Here is a 17291-nt window from a genome sequence, read left to right on the forward strand (position 1 = left end):
TTCTATGTGGGAAACATAGAGGAGCACACACCAAGTTTAAATTGGTTATTCTGAGGGTTTGGTTGGAGGTAAGGATGGAAAAATTTTTAAACACATCTCTTTCACTTATATCTTTATATTGACTTTTTAATTTTTAATTGACTTATAATTCACATACCATAAAGTTCACCCTTTTAAAAAGTGTACAAGTCAATAGGTATTAGTGTATTCACAAAGTTTTGTAACCATCACCAATATCTAATTCCAGAACATTTTCATCATTGCACTATTTATAATGAGAATGTTTTACTTTGGAAGTTTAAACAACAATGTATAGTTAAAAAAGGAAATTACAATGAGTTGCCAGAGTGATAGATCTATTTTGGAAAAGAGAGGCTGCCTGCTCCAGCTGTATGGGTCAGTCCCATGCCTGGCCTTCTGGCAAATCATTGGTAGGCTTGGCCTATCTATTTTCTTATAAATGGGATAATAAAAATTTAGCAACCATTTTAAGCAACAGGATTAAAATAACTTACCTTTACCGTTTCCACTGTGCAAAATGTTAAAGCTCTTGTTACCTAGTAGGTAGGTTCTACCACTTGGTATTCTCATAGCCTCACATTTGAGTACCTGTATCATTGCTCTGTCAGCATTAAGTATTAGATTAAACAAGAAAGTGTGAACACCAATTTCTTATTGTTTTTGTGACTGTGGTCAACAATGAGATTGAAGTTTTTTTCCTCATGTCTCCTAGTCATTTGTGTCTTTTTTTTTAAACTTAATTTTGGGAGAGTTGACTACTGTTCTTTGCTTTTTGCCCTTGACCAGCTCCCTCAGCCATTTGTTGAATAATCATTTCTTCCCCATCTTTGTCTTTTTTAAATTGTGTATTGAATTCTTACATTGTAATTGATTCCAAATGCTGTTTTGACCATTCCAAACTGAATTTGCTTCCGTGTTTAGCGTGTATATGATGAAGAAGTGGAGGAGCCAGTGCTCAAACCTGAGGCAGAAAAACCAGAACAGGTACTTGCGTTAAATCACTTTTCTTTTGGGCTCCTTTCGAGAAGAAAAGTGGTGGAGATTTGTGATGTGGCTGGTGGAGGGATTGTGGGCAGGGAGATGGACACTGGGGGTAATTGGAAAAGCTGCTCCTGACAGCCCAACAATTGAACTCTTTAGTTTGTGAAATTTAGTGTATTAAGAAATGTATAGATTAAGTTCCTGAATTCTGGCTTAAGAATAGAGCAGAGGTATGCAGAGATTTTCTGTAAAGGACCAGATAATAAATATTTTGTTTGCTGGCCGCATTAACCTATGTCTCTTCGCTGCTTTTTCTTCTCTTCCTCCTCCCCTTCCCCCTCCTCCGTTAAAAATGTAAAAGCCTTTCTTACCTTGAGGGCTATAAAAAAAGTAGGCCATGCTGGGCTGTAGTTTGTGAGTTATTTGAAGATTGTGCTTCCCTATCCTTTCATGATTGCTTTGATTCTTATTCCTACCAGTTTGAAAATGAAAGTAAGATGAAAGCCATATTGATTGTAACATATGAAGACGTTAGACTAAGAAAGGATATTAGAAACCAGCTACAGTTCTGCCTGTTTCTAGCCTTAAAAAAAATTTTTTTTTAATCTTTATTTTTAATAGTACTCAGGGATTTGCTAACCATTTAAGTGCTATAGTATCTGGTTACACCAAGTCAGGGTTCAATTTTAAGGTGATAGCTATTTAGTGAATTATTTTTAAAACATCCATTATATATTTATTTCACAGGCATGTTTTCGCACACTTAGTACAATGTTAGCTATTTAACTCAGAATCAAGCATACCAGAGTGCAGAAAAGATGCAGCCAAAACAAAAAGCTAAATTAGAAAGACTTCCACACTTGAGGTAGTATAAAATACTCTTCAGATTCTCCCCTTTGGCTGTCAAAACAACACTGTATGGTTTGGTTCTTTCTGTAATTATGTATCAACTTCTAGAATATTTGTGAGGAGGGGAAATGACACTAAATATATTTTGCAATATTTCTTACAACTGATGACACAGTTGAGTGTATGAGAGCTGCTGTTATAGGAGGTGGAGACCTGTGGAATATTTTGAGCAGGTTGGTGATGTGTACGAGTTTTGTCGGGGTTGGGGGCATTGTTCTAGGGTGATGTACAGGATAGATTAGAGATGAAACTGACCCTCTCTTGGTTTGAAACAAGTTCATAGAATAATCGTAATTGTCCAGTTATTTTTTTTTTAACTGTAATTGAAAAATGACATCTCTGGCTGGGGTATTTTCTTCTAAGTCTTAGCTCCTAAAATTGTCCAAAGGATCATTAAGCAAGGTTAGTGGGATACAGCCATGGCAAAGCTAAAAGTCTAGGCCCTTCGTTCCTCCAGTAGCAAGGAGGTGAAGTGCCCCTGGATGTCTTGTGATTTGCCATTCATTATTAAGATTCTTTTACATAGCCTATAAAAGCTGAACCATCACACCATAGTTGTGCTTTTGTTTTTGTAGATGATGAACCCGGAGCTCCAGGACCTTACGTAGTTCGATGTGTGTTCAACGCATAGACAAACTTGGGATTTACCACTCCAAAGTCTGTGTTGAGGCATTCAGCAGAATCTGACTTTTAATGTTTTTAATTGTTTAACATTTTAAATTGTTAAGAATTTAACATTTTTAATTAAAATTTGGGGGTTTTTTTGGAGCATGAGTCTAGGCTTTAGCAAACATTCCCAGTGTTTTATTAGGGTGGTATCGATATACTGGAGATCTTACTGAACAGTATTTTTTCCTAGGAAAAGACCCGGGAACAGAAAGAAGTAGATCTGATTCCTAAAGTTCAGGAGGCTGTGAACTACGGTTTACAAGTGTTGGACAGTGCATTTGAGCAACTAGATATAAAAGCAGGAAACTCAGACTCTGAAGAAGATGATGCTAATGAGCGGGTGGAATTGATCCTTGAGCCAAAGGTAAAGACATTCAGTTGAAATATTTATTGTCATACCTGTTGTGTTTTGGGTACTTTACTTGGGCACAGAATTGGTAAGACATGGACTTCACTTCTAGGAAGTGAGGATGTCACTTAGCAGTCTCATACTGACTCCATCGATCAGAAAGAGTTGCTGTACACAAGCATCGATTGAGCACTTACTAGGTACTAGCATGCCAAGCTGGGGGAGTACAAAGGTGCAGGACATGGTTCCTACTCTCAGGATGCTTATTACAGCAGTACCAGATGGTGTGAGAGAGGAGGCTTTACAAGAGTCACCATCATAAGTGCTCTGACTTCTAGCTGGGGAAATTAGGGTGAAGAAGAGATCTGAATTGGGTTTTGAAGGATGAGGAGGCCCGTGAGAGGTAGGGATTGTTGGGAACCTGACATTCTGCAGCTTGCACTAAGAGGGAACCCCCAAAGTGTTGAAAGACATGTGAGTTGTTCCCAGGTTTTGGCCAATATGAATAAAGCTGCTATGAGTGTTCACGAAGAAACTATTAGCAGATGTTTATTGCTTTACTGTTCCTTTCTGTCAGGCTCAGTAGTAAACACAGGAGGTTGCCTTACTGATTTTGAGAGTCCTTGTGACACATAAGTGCCTTGTGAATTGAAACATGCTGCAAAACCAGTCTCTTCTAGTCCTTCATTTCACTGCACATTTCTCTTCCGATTTGAGCTTATAGCGCCAAGTTGGGGCTGATCCGTTAACCGTGATATGCTCGCCGGCTTGCTTTTTCACCATAGGGATTTGGAAGTCAGCAGCAGACCCTGGGAAATGTGTTGCCTGGGCCACACTTGCTACTTCCAAGTCACACACCACTTTCTCTGTTACAGGAGGACTTTGGAAACAAGCCTCCTAAGCCAGTGAACAATTAGCTCAATTAGCACTTCCATTTCTTTGCACTAAATTGGTTGCTGTTGTATCTTTTACACTAACCTTCCCAAACTTTCTGTCATTCGTGAAGCATCAGAATTGTTCTTCCCTGCACCCAGGTTCTTTTCTATAGGGAGGAGATATTAAGGCCAAAGGGCCATGCCTCACTGTGAAGATGGGAGGTTGCCCCAGGGTGGAGTGCTTTCTTTTCTGTTTTTTTTTTTTTTCAGGTCTTTTACCTCCTTAGGTACGTTTATTCCTACGTATTTTATTCTTTACGTTGCCATGGTGAATGGGATTGTTTCCTTAATTTCTCTTTCTGATCTTTCGTTGTTAGTGTATAGGAATGCAAGAGATTTCTGTGCATTGATTTTGTATCCTGCAACTTTACCAAATTCATTGATTAGCTCTAGTAGTTTTCTGGTGGCATCTTTAGGATTATCTATGTATAGTATCATGTTATCTGCAAACAGTGACAGTTTTACTTCTTCCTTTTTTTTTTTAAATTAATTAATTTTATTTATTTATTTTTGGCTGTGTTGGGTCTTCGTTGCTGTACACGGGCTTTCTCTAATTGTGGCGAGCGGGGGCTACTCTTCGTTGCGGTGCGCGGGCTTCCCATTGTGGTGGCTTCTCTTGTTGTGGAGCACGGGGTCTAGGCATGCGGGCTTCAGTAGTTGTGGCATGCAGGCTCAATAGTTGTGGCTCGTGGGCTCTAGAGCACAGGCTCAGTAGTTGTGGTGCATGGGCTTAGTTGCTTCACGGCATGTGGGATCTTCCCGGACCAGGGCTCGAACCCGTGTCCCCTGCATTGGCAGGCGGATTCTCAACCACTGTGCCACCAGAAAAGCCCTTTACTTCTTCTTTTGGAGTGCTTTCTTAACTCTAAATTTTTGATGTGTGTGATGGCCTTCAGTGGAAGGATCTCCAACATGTACTATTCTGTAGACAGTATCCTTCATTTTGTTTTGTTGTTTTATCATCTGGTCTTATTTTACCAATTTCACTTCTCTAAATTCTGCAGTGTGAACCTCTGGAGCATATTATTATTCTCTTCTTTGGGTTATTTTTTTCTGCTGGGTAGTTCTCATCAGTCCGTTGGAAACATTCCTTTAGTTAATTATGTTGACTGTAAATATTCGCCCAGTTGCCACTCTTGTTTCTTTTCATCTAGCCCATGCTTTATGTTCTGTGTTCCTGCCTCTCTGCCCTGATGAAGTGTGAAGGAGTCCCTCCTCCATTACCTTCCTTTGTGCCTTACTTGTGTCCTGTTTGTACATACGTCCCCCTACCCACCTGCCTTCTCAAGTCATAAAACCGTTTGGGTTATTTCCTCAGTGTGCTTCTCCAAATTTAGGACTTGGATCTTGAGATTGATTGATTGGTTGATTTTTACTCACCAGAGTTGAATTTTAGGGGAGGAAGATAGGTTACCATCATCAAAGGTTGCCAGAATTTCCTGTTTCTTTCCTTGTTCCTCCTCCTTTTGGACGTATTACTATGAAGTTGTGCCCCTTTCCTTGTTTGGTTACTGCTAGTAAACTTTTTGCAAGCCTTTGTCATTTTTGTTAATAAGGCACTTGAGAAGGGAGATTCTATGTGATTCAGCTTTACTTTGCCATCTTTACCTAGGATTTAACTTTTTTTTAATCAGTGATTTAAAAAAAAAATCCTGCTGTGTTTCTTATTCTCCACTTTCATTATGTAACTTTTGGGCTGTAGTCAGATGGAACAAGATGTCAAATGGAATGCCTAATTTTATTTTCAACATAAATATTTAATGGCTTATTCCCTTTCATTGTTTACAGGATCTATACATTGACCGTCCTTTACCTTATTTAATTGGGTCAAAGCTATTCATGGAGCAGGAAGATGTAGGTCTTGGAGAGCTATCTAGTGAAGGTACTCTTTTGCACCAAATATTTTTGTTGCTTTTAACATTTATATCTTAACTTTTTATTTAAAAATAATTTCAGACTTTACATTAAAGTTATAAGACTAGTAGAGAGAGCGCCCACATACTGTTTACCCAGGTTTACCATTTGTGAACATTTCACCACATTTGTTTTATCATTCTCTCTATATATACATAATATTTTTTTCTGAACCTGTTTGGGAGACGACATGCAGACGTCATGCCCTCTTACTTCTCCGTACGGTTGGCAGTCTGTATCCATGGGTTTTTGCATCTATGTATTCAACCAACCTGGATTGAAAATATTTGGGAATAAAAAATTCCAGAAAGTCCCAAAAGCAAAACTTAAATTTGCCACGCACAGGCAGCTATTTACACAGCATTTATTTACATTGTATTTACAACTATTTATGTATCATTTACATTGTATGAGGTATTATAAGTAATCTGGAGATGATTTAAGGCTGTATACAGGAGAAGGATATGGGAAGGTGTGTGTGTAGGTTATATGCAGACTACGCCATCTTGGTATCTCTGTGTGTGTGTGTGTGTGTGTGTGTGTGTGTGTGTGTGTGTGTTGGGGAAAGGGGGTCCTGGAACCAGTCCCTCAAGGGACAACTGTATTTCTGTGTGTGTTTTCTAAGAATAAGAACTTTCTCTTATAGCTGCATATTCTGCATATTCATTTGCACATGTCATCTTGGTTGGACATGTCTACTGGGCTTTGATGTGAGGCTTTTAATATGTCTATCCTGTTTATTGATAGAAAAATTATCAAAGTGGTTGAATCCTGTGAGACTTGGCAAGTATGTACAAATCAAATATACTTGACTTTTCAACCTCTTCTTTCGATGTAACTTTTATATGAAATAAAGTCACCAAGTGACTGTTCTCCAACAGCAGCAACAAAAAGTATAATTATCAAAGTGAGGAAATTTTAACTGGATGTACTACTAGCTAATACTCAGTCATATTCAAATTTTGCCAGTTGACCCAATAATGTTCTTTACAGTCTCTCTTTTTCTCTGGTTCAGAATCCAGTCCGCTCACTGCATTTAGTTGTCAAATCTCTCTAGTCTTCTTTCAATCTGATACCATTTCTCAGCCTTTTTTTGCTTTTTACAACCTCAACATCTTCGAGGAGTGCAAACCAGTTTTTTCTTTGTAACGAATATATATTTTTTTGTAACTAATAGGTATCTTGTGGGGTGATACTTTGAGGCTATGTAAATGTTCCATTCCTCACTATAGTGAAGATACTTTTAATTCCAGTTAATGGGTATAGATGGTTTTATCAAAATCTTTAGATACTGATGTATGGTGGTTTGTGATCTTGAAAAGGAACTAAGGATCTTTTCTTATGAATATTGGCGATAACCTTTATCTTTCTTCTTACCAGAAGGTTCAGTAGGCAGCGATCGTGGTAGTATTGCGGACAGTGAAGAAGAGAATGAAGAAGAGGTAAGGGGCTTTCTGGTGTGTCCAGGTCATGGTGGGCAGGAAACTTAGGGTGTGTTTAGTGGGCTAAATAAATAGCGTATTTGTGAATTAGCAGTTTGTTTACATAAATCTTTTAATAGTGACAGAAGCCATATTCTGAAGTTTTTCCCCTTGGGGTGGGAGTTCCTTTTTGTCTTGTATACAAAAACCAAGGAAAACTGCTTTAATCTCTTTTACCATTACCCTCCCACCTCCCCACCAAATTCTCTTCTTGCCAATATATTTTGAGGGCGGCAGCTTAGATATTTTGGTGGAATCTCTGCTTGAGATACAGTCTTTGAGTAAGTTCTATCTTTGAGTAATTCCAGGGAAAAAGTCCACATTTAAAACTTTCTTTTACTATAAAGACTTTGTAGACCAGAAGGATGCTGAAAGCATCCACTTACATGTTAGCTTTGCTGCTGCCTCTGGCATCTTCATACCCACAGAGCATGATCTGACTCCCTTCTCTACGGTCTCAGGGTCTGTGGGCCTTGGCCACTGTTGTATCTGGGGTTGTTCCTTTAAATGGAATACTCATTATTGCAAAGGGCAGAAACCCTTTGAAGGATAGTCCCTGAGTGTTGATTTATAAACGGAGACAGCTTTGTATGTGTGCTCCTCTCTTCTCTGTCTCCACAGTCTCCGTTTCCTGTCCTCCTCCCTCCAGCCCTCCCAACAAAAAAACCTAATAGTAGGAAATAAACTTTTCTAAAATAACCTTGCTGTATAACTGATTGTCTTTAGCTAAATCCTTTGCTTTTAGCCATTGAAGCAACTCTTTACCTCATTGCTCATATTAAATACTCATGTTCCCTTCTTGGGCCTGATGAAGTAATTATCCTACTTAGAGGGAAAATAGAAAATGTAGTCCAAAATGTAAAATAATGCAAACCAACTTTTGATAATTTAGTTAATTAAATGTGCAACTCTTACTTTAAATCCAAAGGTTAGAGATGATAGGGCAGATCAATATGAACAAATAGAGAGGTTTAAATGAATCACAGAAATGACATGTTAACTGGAATAGTCCTTGGCGACATTGCCAACTCTCCACCTTATCTGCACCTTGATACGTCAGGTGACCAGTAGTCGGTACAGAGAGACCCAGTGTTGGCTACCCCAGAGACTTAGACCCGAGATCATTTCTGTGCTTCCAAGTAAAGCCTGTGTTAACAAAAAAGCCTCTTTTTTTTCCTCCTAAAGGAGTCAGATGAAGATTTTGCCAATCATAGTGACAATGATCAAAACCGGGTAAGATGCATATGTTGAAGTGACTTAAATTTTAATTGAAGCCTAGCATTTATACTAAATCTATACTAAAATTACTTTTGATTGACTTACGGAAAAGTAAGGATTTATTCATGTTTACAACTATTCATGTTTCCTTCAAATGTTTCATGTTTTTAGGCTAACTACCCTCTTGTATATTTTTTCTCATTTGCTTTATATTTTATCTTCATTTTTCTTAGACAACAAAGAAGTAAGAAACGAAATTGAGAAATGGAGCCTGTAAAACAAGGCCTGATTACCCACACTGAATTTTTCACATGAACACACCTTTTCTGTTTTAAAATTTGAGACAATATAGCAGTAAGGCTAAGGAACACTCCAAAAATGGAAATCTTATTATCCTACTATCTTAGCACTGTTGTCTTAATTTTTGTATATCCTTCTAAGGACATATTCTTTTCATAACATGCATAGTTTATTTTCTGTTATTTTATATTAACATGTCAAGTGTTTCCTTGACATTTTAAATAGTCTTTGTAATTTGCTTTGTAAACTTCTATATTTTTTTTAACATACATATGTAATACTGTTGTAGTCTTTAAATGTGTATGGGAAATAGTTTATTTTTAAATTTTAATTTTTGACATAATGCTGCATTCAGTGTTTTCATACATAAAAATCCTTTCCTTCTGTGAACTCTTTCCTTAGGAATTAGGTGGTGTGTAGAGTTACTTGATACTACTGTCTAATGGACATTCGGATTAACAGATCATGCATAATGATTTTCCCAGAATCTCATCAGCCCTGGGATTATGATTTTTGCTACCATAGTATATGTACAGTGGTATATTGAGATGATCCCAATTTGCATTTCACTTTCCTAATTTGGAAATATTTTTTCACAAAAATTTCCAATTATCAAATGAAAGATTTAGCACTTTTTGGTTGTTACTTGTATTTTTTTCAGTTGTATTCACGAATGTGGCTCATCTTTATAATTTTAATAATCCTTCTGTACAGTGTATTTATTTCTATGGAATTTACTGTTAAGATCTGTAAATTCAGACAGTTTTTAAAAAATTAATTAATTAATTAGTTTTGGTTGCACCGGATCTTAGTTGCAGCACACAGGATCTTCGTTGCAGCATGTTTAGTTGTGGCATGCGGGCTTCTTAGTTGCAGCATGCATGTGGGATCTAGTTCCCTGATTAGGGATTGAACCTGGGTCCCCTGCATTGGGAGCACAGAGTGTTGCCCACTGGACCACCAGCGAAGTCCCTGGACAGTTTTTCAAATAATACAGTATGGTGATTAAAAGCATTGGTAGAACCATTTGTTTGTATTGTTAAAGATAGATTTGCTGTGTGTGCCACTGCTAACCTCAGAGTTCTAAGGATTAAATTAGTTTAAAAAGTGCTTTTAGCATAGTGCCTGGCACAGTTTATTGATTTCCATGTTAAAAATTTTTTTTTTAATTATACAATTTTTACATACCAGTGGCTGCCTTTCTAAAAAGTTAGAACTTAACACATAAGACTAAGTTTGAGTCATCCAATCCTCATCACCTCACGGTCTCCACAAGTAACTGGTGTTATCATCTGGGAGTGCATATTCCAAGTGTTGTTCTTTGCTTTCACAAATATGTCTGTGTTCATAGAAATGGTGTAGTATATGTGTCAGGGAGTGGTCAGGATATCATTCTGGGTTTATCATTCACTGTTTTGGCACTTGATTGGCCTTGGATGTCTCTCCAATTGTTACAGCTTATTCCTTTTAACTATTAATATTCTTATTAAGGTAAGACTATACTTATTTAGCTTATTCATTTCTCTAGTGGTAGACATTTTTATTATTTCAGTCTTTTGCTATTGCACTGAAAATAAACCTTGTGTGTTACTTGTTCTAGCACATTTACTGCTTCATAACTTTTGGTGCATTATTTGTTGTTCCCAATTTGAAGGAGAAGTCTAAAGGCTAAGTGGCAGTATCTCTTTTTCAGCTTGATGACTGTATCTAATAGTTTTAATCTGGTGGTTTATACTCTTAGCACACTGCACAAATGAGTGATGAAGAAGAGGATGATGATGGTTGTGACATTTTCGCTGACTCTGAGAAGGAGGAGGAAGATATTGAGGACATTGAAGAGAATTCCAGACCTGTAAGAAAGACTATAGTTGCTATCGCTTGGCAAGGTTTTAGAAATGGTACCTAGTACTCATTCCTTTTATTGTCATTTATATTTGTAACCGTCTCATTTTGCATCATATTTGTAATTTCATTTACACTTTTGGAAATAATGGTTGAGCATCCCAAGTTGCCTTACAAGTACCACTTTCTTCTCCAAATGTTAAGATTTTACAAGTTAGATCATTCAAAATATATTCAGTTTCAGAGTTTTAAGATCCTAATACTCCCCCCCACCCAAGCACTTCATGGTAGTTTTCTTATCTAGATCTAGATAAGAAAACTACCATGTATTAAAGTGAAGTATAAAAAAATAAGGAAATAAAGACATCTCCCTTTGAAGGAGCACTGAGTCTTCTTAGGTGATCTGTACAGGGTGCATGTGTTTACATTTATTTAGTTAAACCTTATTTTCCCATCAGTTCAATTTCTTTGCCATTGTTTACATAGTTTTGTTAGGTGTCCAAAAGTAAACTGTACTAGTTTGTTACAAAAAATATTACAAAAAGGTGATTCTTTTGGTCTTCTCTGCCTGTAGAAAAAAAGTAGACCTACATCATTTGCTGATGAGCTGGCAGCTCGGATCAAAGGGGATGCTGCAAGCCGGATGGAAGAGGAGCAAACAGGTATGAGCTAAAGGGGCACCCCCCAAGCTGCCACCGATATGAGCTAAAGGGGCAGTGGGGAAGTGTAGGACCCTCTGCTGGGCTTCACTGAGTGTAGATTTCCTTGTTTAATTACTAAGGCACAAGAGGCTTAAATTGTAGTTCTTATCTTTTTTGGCTTATAGACTCTTTGATAACTGAACACTGTGGACCCCCACCCCCAGCCCATCTCCCAAAAAATGCACATATGTGCATCTATATATGCAGTTTCATGGGATTAATGGGTACCACAGAGAACCATGGGCCCCAGATGAAGAATCCTTGGCTTAATATTTACTCCTATATTTTATTTTGACTAGATAAAAATGTACCATACACTATATTCTAGTGATTTAACAGAGTGGAAAGGTGTCAGAAGAAGTCTTTCAGCAAGTGCAGTCCTGTTATGCACGTGACCCTGGTATGGTAGCTGAAGCTTTCTGCCTTAAAAAGAGGCACTTTTGAGTGTCTGCTCTGGGTAAGGCACCGAGAGGGGTGCTCAGGTGGAGCTGAGATACAAAGTTTAATGTCTTGCTCTTAGCTTAGGAGTTGTGAGGATGGCAGATGTGTGTGAAGAATCAGTAGGTAAATACTAAGGGTGGACTGAGTATTGTTCAAACTGTGAAATATTCTTCAAGCCTTATCCCCAGGGGAAACAAAACCTCGGAAGACATTGAAAGAGAAGAAGGAAAGGAAAACTCCCTCAGATGGTAAGCCTTTCCCCTCAATTCTCTTGTTTTAGGAGGCTCTTGACTCGGGAATGGGAATATTGCTTATGTGATCTGTAGAAGTGCCTCTTTAAGTGCTGACAAATGAGGTCTGTCTCTGTACACTTTTTGAAAGCATTTGAAAGCATGCTTTTGGGGTGTGGGGAGAAGTGAGTGTGGAGTTAAAATGCTTTAAAGATTTGAATTACTAGATTTTATAGGGATCATTAGCTGTCTTTCTAGACTTCTGTAGACGTTTAGAAACTAGGGAGCTCTAGCATTTGTTTTCAATAAGAAATATTATATCAGACCCTTTAACATTCAGTGGTAATGTCCATTATGTTTCCACCTGGGACTGTGTCAATCTGCAGCTCTCTCTTCAGTCTACCTTTCTGTCCCTCAAATTCTGGTGGAATAGGTCTTGAACGGCAATCGAAGCATAGACTTGCTTCAGAAGAAATTTAGATGAAAGTAATTGCCTGCAGAGTTTACCTTACCCCAGACATTTACAGACTTGAGAGTGGGAAACCAAAGAGCATTTTAAGGGATTCAGTGAACTGTTTAATGAGTTTTTGTCTGAAGGTCCTGAGACTGCCAGCATTCAAGTAGTCCTTGTTACATATGGTTAGATAAACTCTATGCCAGTTTTGGAGGTGTTATAAAGGTTAATCTCCAGAACTGGGGTTCTAAACCCATCTTTAATTCTCCCTGCAAAACATTTCTTTCTGTTTGCTAGATGAAGAAGATAACTTATTCGCACCCCCCAAGCTGACAGATGAAGACTTCTCACCATTTGGTTCTAGAGGTGGCCTGTTCAGCGGAGGGAAGGGACTTTTTGATGATGAGGATGAGGAGGTGAGTCAGCGGGAATAGCGAAGCTCTCCATAGCTGTGTCACATGTCCACAAGGAAGAAATACAGTTAGTTCCTTTAGTAAGGAAAGGATGGCTTCTTAGTTGGAAGTCGCTTCTACTTTCATATTTTAGGAGATTTTGAACTAAGAATCACAAAGTGAGGAAATACTGTATCCTGATGCCCTTTGTTAAATAGGGAGAGGATGTGAGAGTGTTAATAGTGGAAAATTTACTTGGTTAAGTGATTGTTTCTTACCTTGTCTTTTGTCTTTTTCCACGTTTGTATTTAATTCCTGGGCAGACCTAAATTATTTCAGGGTCTGATTTTGTCATAGTCTTCACTTTGGAACTGATTTTCTGACAGAACAGTAAATATGTAGCTTTCAACTTTACAAGGCACTTTTCTTTAGAAATCTTTACTGCAGCTCCATTTTCCTCTGCTATTTTGAACTGTGTTGTATACTTTATTACAAGCAGAGTGACCTCTTCATGGATGCCCCTCAGGATCGGGGAAATCGAGCCTCTGTTAATGAAGGTGAGCGTGGATTGATGCTGCCTGTGCTTCTTCATGCACAGATTTCCAGACCTGGTTACTTCCCATCAGGAGATGGAACCCCTGAAGTTTTTCCCAAACCTTGTTTCTCTGTTAGGCAGGAAGCTGTTGTGTTCGCCTTGATCTAGTTAAAAGCTGTTCATTTGTACTAATTCATGTCTTGGAAAAAACAAGAAGTACCATCTGTAAACCCACATCACAATTTTGTCTCTTTAGAGAATTCACAGTCAACCAGCGAAAGCACTCTGGCAGTGTTGAGGATATTTTAATTTAATCAAGTTTAGTTCAAAGAAACATTTCTGAAATTCTGCACATAAGTTGGAGATCAGTAATTCCTCAGCCCAGTGTGCATTAGAATAATTTGTGGAATTTTTAAAAAGCATCCATAAGCTATTTAAAAACTTAAAAATTTTATTCCATTAGGTCTGTGATAGTTCTTGGGAATTGGGAATGAGTTATTTTAAGCGACTTGGTCTCCCCAGGCCACAAGTTGTCAGATTTTAGACTTATTATGATGCTGGCTGACCTGATTGTCTTGAGGTTCCTGCTCTCCACTTTTTGGCACTGTGGCTTGCCTAGTTTCTTGCTTTCCTGTTTTTGTCTTCATTTCTGTCACTGACATCTCTGATATTTTGCTCTTCTTTTTTTTTTTTTTTTTATAGATTTTATGTATTTATTTATTTATTTATGGCGTTGGGTCTTCGTTGCTGCGCGCGGGCTTTCTCTAGTTGCGGCTAGCGGGGCTAGCGGGGGCTACTCTTCGTTGTGGTGCACAGGCTTCTCATTGCGATGGCTCCTCTTGTTGCGGAGCACAGGCTGTAGGCACGTGGGCTTCAGTAGTGGTGGCTTGCAGGCTCTAGAGCTCAGGCTCAGTAGTTGTGGCACATGGGCTTAGTTGCTCCACGGCATGTGGGATCTTCCCGGACCAGGGCTCAAACCCGTGTCCCCTGCATTGGGAGGCGGCGTCTTAACCACTGCGCCGCCAGGGAAGCCCATTGCTGTTCTTTTTTACTTGGTTATTCTCATCAAACTGGACTGGGTGGAGTCGGAACTGTTGAGCCCTGCTTGCTCTGTCCCTGCCTCCCCCATTTGTGCTCTACATCTTCCTTGGCCTCCCCAGCCAACCCCAGTGTTATAGCCTGCCCAGAGTCAGTGATCTTCCATGGGAGTCACAGCCTAGATTGATTTAATACCAAAAAAAAAAGTCATGACATTGGTAGAGAGGACGATACTAAGGAATTTTAAAATGGCTCTTTTAGGAAAAATCAGTTAAAAAAATTTTTTTTTTATTGGGGTATAGTTGTTTTACAGTGTTGTGTTAGTTTCTACTGTACAGTGAAGTGGAGTTCCCTGTGCTATACAGTAGGTCCTCATTAGTTATCTATTTTATGCATATTAGTGTATATACATCAGTCCCAATCTCCCAATTCATCCCACTCCTACCTTTCCCCCCTTGGTGTTCATATGTTTGTTCTCTACGTCTGTGTGTCTATTTCTGCCTTGCAAACGGTTTCATCTGTACCATTTTTCTAGATTCCACATATGTGCGTTAATATATGATATTTGTTTTTAGGAAAAATTAGTTTTAAAATTCTCCTATTAGCTGTGTATTGTATTGCACATATTTTAGGAAGGTGCATTTAACAAGGAAAGTTGTTTTCTCTGTTGAAATGTTATCTCTTTGTTTCTCATTTTAGCGTCTTCATCCTCCAAACCTGGAAAGAAAATCCCAGCAGGAGCTGTTTCTGTATTTTTAGGTATCATAACTTAGAGTTTGTTTTTAAAAACTATGTAACTGTTTTGTCATTTTTAAGATTGTCATCTTCAAAGGACTGACTGGGGAGGAGAGTATGAAGAACTTCTGTGGGCATCGAAGAGTGAGAGCTCACTTAACCTGTGTTAGCTCATATTCCCTTAGAAATCAGTGGCCTTGGACTTTTTTCGGTCTGAGTGATCAGTTTATTCTGCATTGTGGGACATTCTGTATCAGTAAAGGATGGAGGTTGTTGGGTCCTGTTAATGTGTTTTGTGGATGAACTGAAACTACAAGTTCTTGGTGGTGGTACTGTTCTTTTTTTCCCCTCCTGTAAAGTCAGGAAGTGCACCCACCCTGGCTTACAGCTGGTTTGTCCTGTCCCTCCACCCACAGGGGACACTGATGTGTTTGGTGCCACCTGTGCTCCGTCACTGAAGGAGGCCCAGAAGCCCGAGCAGCCCACTCCAGGGAAAAGCTCGTACCTCCCAGCGCCTGCTGGCCTCTTCGATGATGATGATGATGATGATGACTTTTTTGCAGCATCCCATAGCAAACCTCCCAAGACAGGTACAGCTCCATCCTCTGTTTCTGGGAATTTAGCCAAATAAAGAATGTTGACCTAGGGGAGTTCCCTGGTGGTCTAGTGGTTGGGATTCCAGGCTTTCATTGCTGTGGCCCGGGTTCAGTCCCTGGTCAGGGAACTGAGATCCTACAAGCCGTGTGGTGCAGGCAGAGAAAAAAAAAAAAAAGAAAAGAAAAAAAAATGTTGACCTAAAAAGGCATGAAGTTCATCTAGTTCCTTTTCTCTTTGCAGTGCCAGAATCCCTCCTCAAGCATTCCTGTCAGAGTTGTCTCATCTCTACTTAGATAGTTATGGTGCCTTGGAGGTCCGTATTTTATGGACCAGTTTTTCCTGCTTTGGAAACTAATTACTAGGATTATCTTTCTTGTTTAGAGAGAAATCTGTTCCCCTCTAATATCTGCCCAAGATGCTAGTTTTGACCTTTTCAGTTAGAGAGAAAGTTTTAATCACACCTTCTTCCAGAGTCCTTAGGAAAATACATGAGCATGAGCAGAACGTTCATGCTGGCTGTTCAGTTCCCAGCTTCTCCGCTCTGTGCCAGAAAGCCCAGGTGACCTTGACTTTCTCTTCTGTAACAGGGTTTTTAGCTCTTTGGCCACTTTGGCACTCTCCTTTCTTCTCCCCTCAGATTTCAGCCAGCTTGTTCATGAAGTCACTCCTCTGAATCAGTTGTTATTTAATGAGCAGATGTCTCTCCCAGGACTCTTGTCAAAACGCAGATTCCGATTCACTGGGTGGGGCCTGCGATTCTGCATTTCTGACAGGCTCCCTGGTGGGCAGAGATTGCTTGTCCATGGGTTGCACTTGGAGTAGCAAAGGATTGGGTTTATTGGTTGTCTTTCTAGAAAAGAAGGGTAGACCACTGAGGTGCACACAGCTTCCAGCAACATGAGCAACAAAGGGCTTTTTCTCCTAAGGACTAGGTGGACCAGGAAGCATCGAGAAGCAGGGTCTCTGGACTTAGCTCCCTTTCCAGCAGTAGGTGTGAAAGTGAGGACAGCAGCAGAAATGCGAGGGAAGTAATAGCCTGGTTTTAGGAAGAGTGCAAACTGGACACATACTACGCTCACATCTAGGCTGACTGAAATGACAGTGAATAAAGGGAGTAAGTGCCTCTCGTGGCTTGGAAGGGCTCTCACTTGGTGGGATTAACTGATTTGGAATCACAAGTAAGTTGGTGCCGCTTTCCTTGACAGCTGCTGTTCTCCTGGGACATTCGTGAGTCAGTGCCCTATTTCAGTGACACACACTTCATTCAGAGCAGCAATGCTTGTGGTAGCGAAAGGTTGGAATCCCCCCCAAATATTCATCAGTAGGGTAAATTATGGTCCTTCCATTCAGTGGAATTTTGTGAAACTGTGAGAAAGAATGAGTTTTATGTGTGTTGACATGGGAAGAGATACCCTAGGTACATTGAGTGAAAAATGCAAATCATAAGACACATTCTTCAAATTTGTGTTATCATTTATAGCCATATTTGTGAATAACTGGAGTTAACATGTTAGTATATCTTTTGTGGAAATTAGAAGCATGTATGTCA

The 17291-nt window shown here is 39.2% G+C and overlaps 1 protein-coding gene across 15 annotated transcripts in view; it reads left to right on the top strand.

Annotated features, from left to right (window-relative positions):
- Positions 1–17291, top strand: part of LOC309604621 (WASH complex subunit 2-like) — a 56622-nt gene that overhangs the window by 6371 nt on the left and 32960 nt on the right. For 7 of the 15 annotated variants that reach the window (XM_082339402.1, XM_082339400.1, XM_082339403.1 and 4 more), the window contains exons 4-15: positions 943–1005; positions 2771–2944; positions 5653–5746; positions 7159–7220; positions 8445–8492; positions 10519–10629; positions 11194–11281; positions 11938–12009; positions 12743–12861; positions 13334–13394; positions 15110–15169; positions 15562–15735. In XM_082339402.1, coding sequence (XP_082195528.1) covers positions 943–1005; positions 2771–2944; positions 5653–5746; positions 7159–7220; positions 8445–8492; positions 10519–10629; positions 11194–11281; positions 11938–12009; positions 12743–12861; positions 13334–13394; positions 15110–15169; positions 15562–15735 — 1126 coding nt within the window. The remainder of the gene's footprint in view (positions 1–942; positions 1006–2770; positions 2945–5652; positions 5747–7158; positions 7221–8444; positions 8493–10518; positions 10630–11193; positions 11282–11937; positions 12010–12742; positions 12862–13333; positions 13395–15109; positions 15170–15561; positions 15736–17291) is intronic. The other 8 variants (XM_082339407.1, XM_082339413.1, XM_082339406.1 and 5 more) reach the window with 5 other exon arrangements.

This window comes from Balaenoptera borealis, assembly GCF_965194805.1.
Source record: "Balaenoptera borealis genome assembly, chromosome: 10".
NCBI lineage: Eukaryota > Metazoa > Chordata > Mammalia > Artiodactyla > Balaenopteridae > Balaenoptera > Balaenoptera borealis.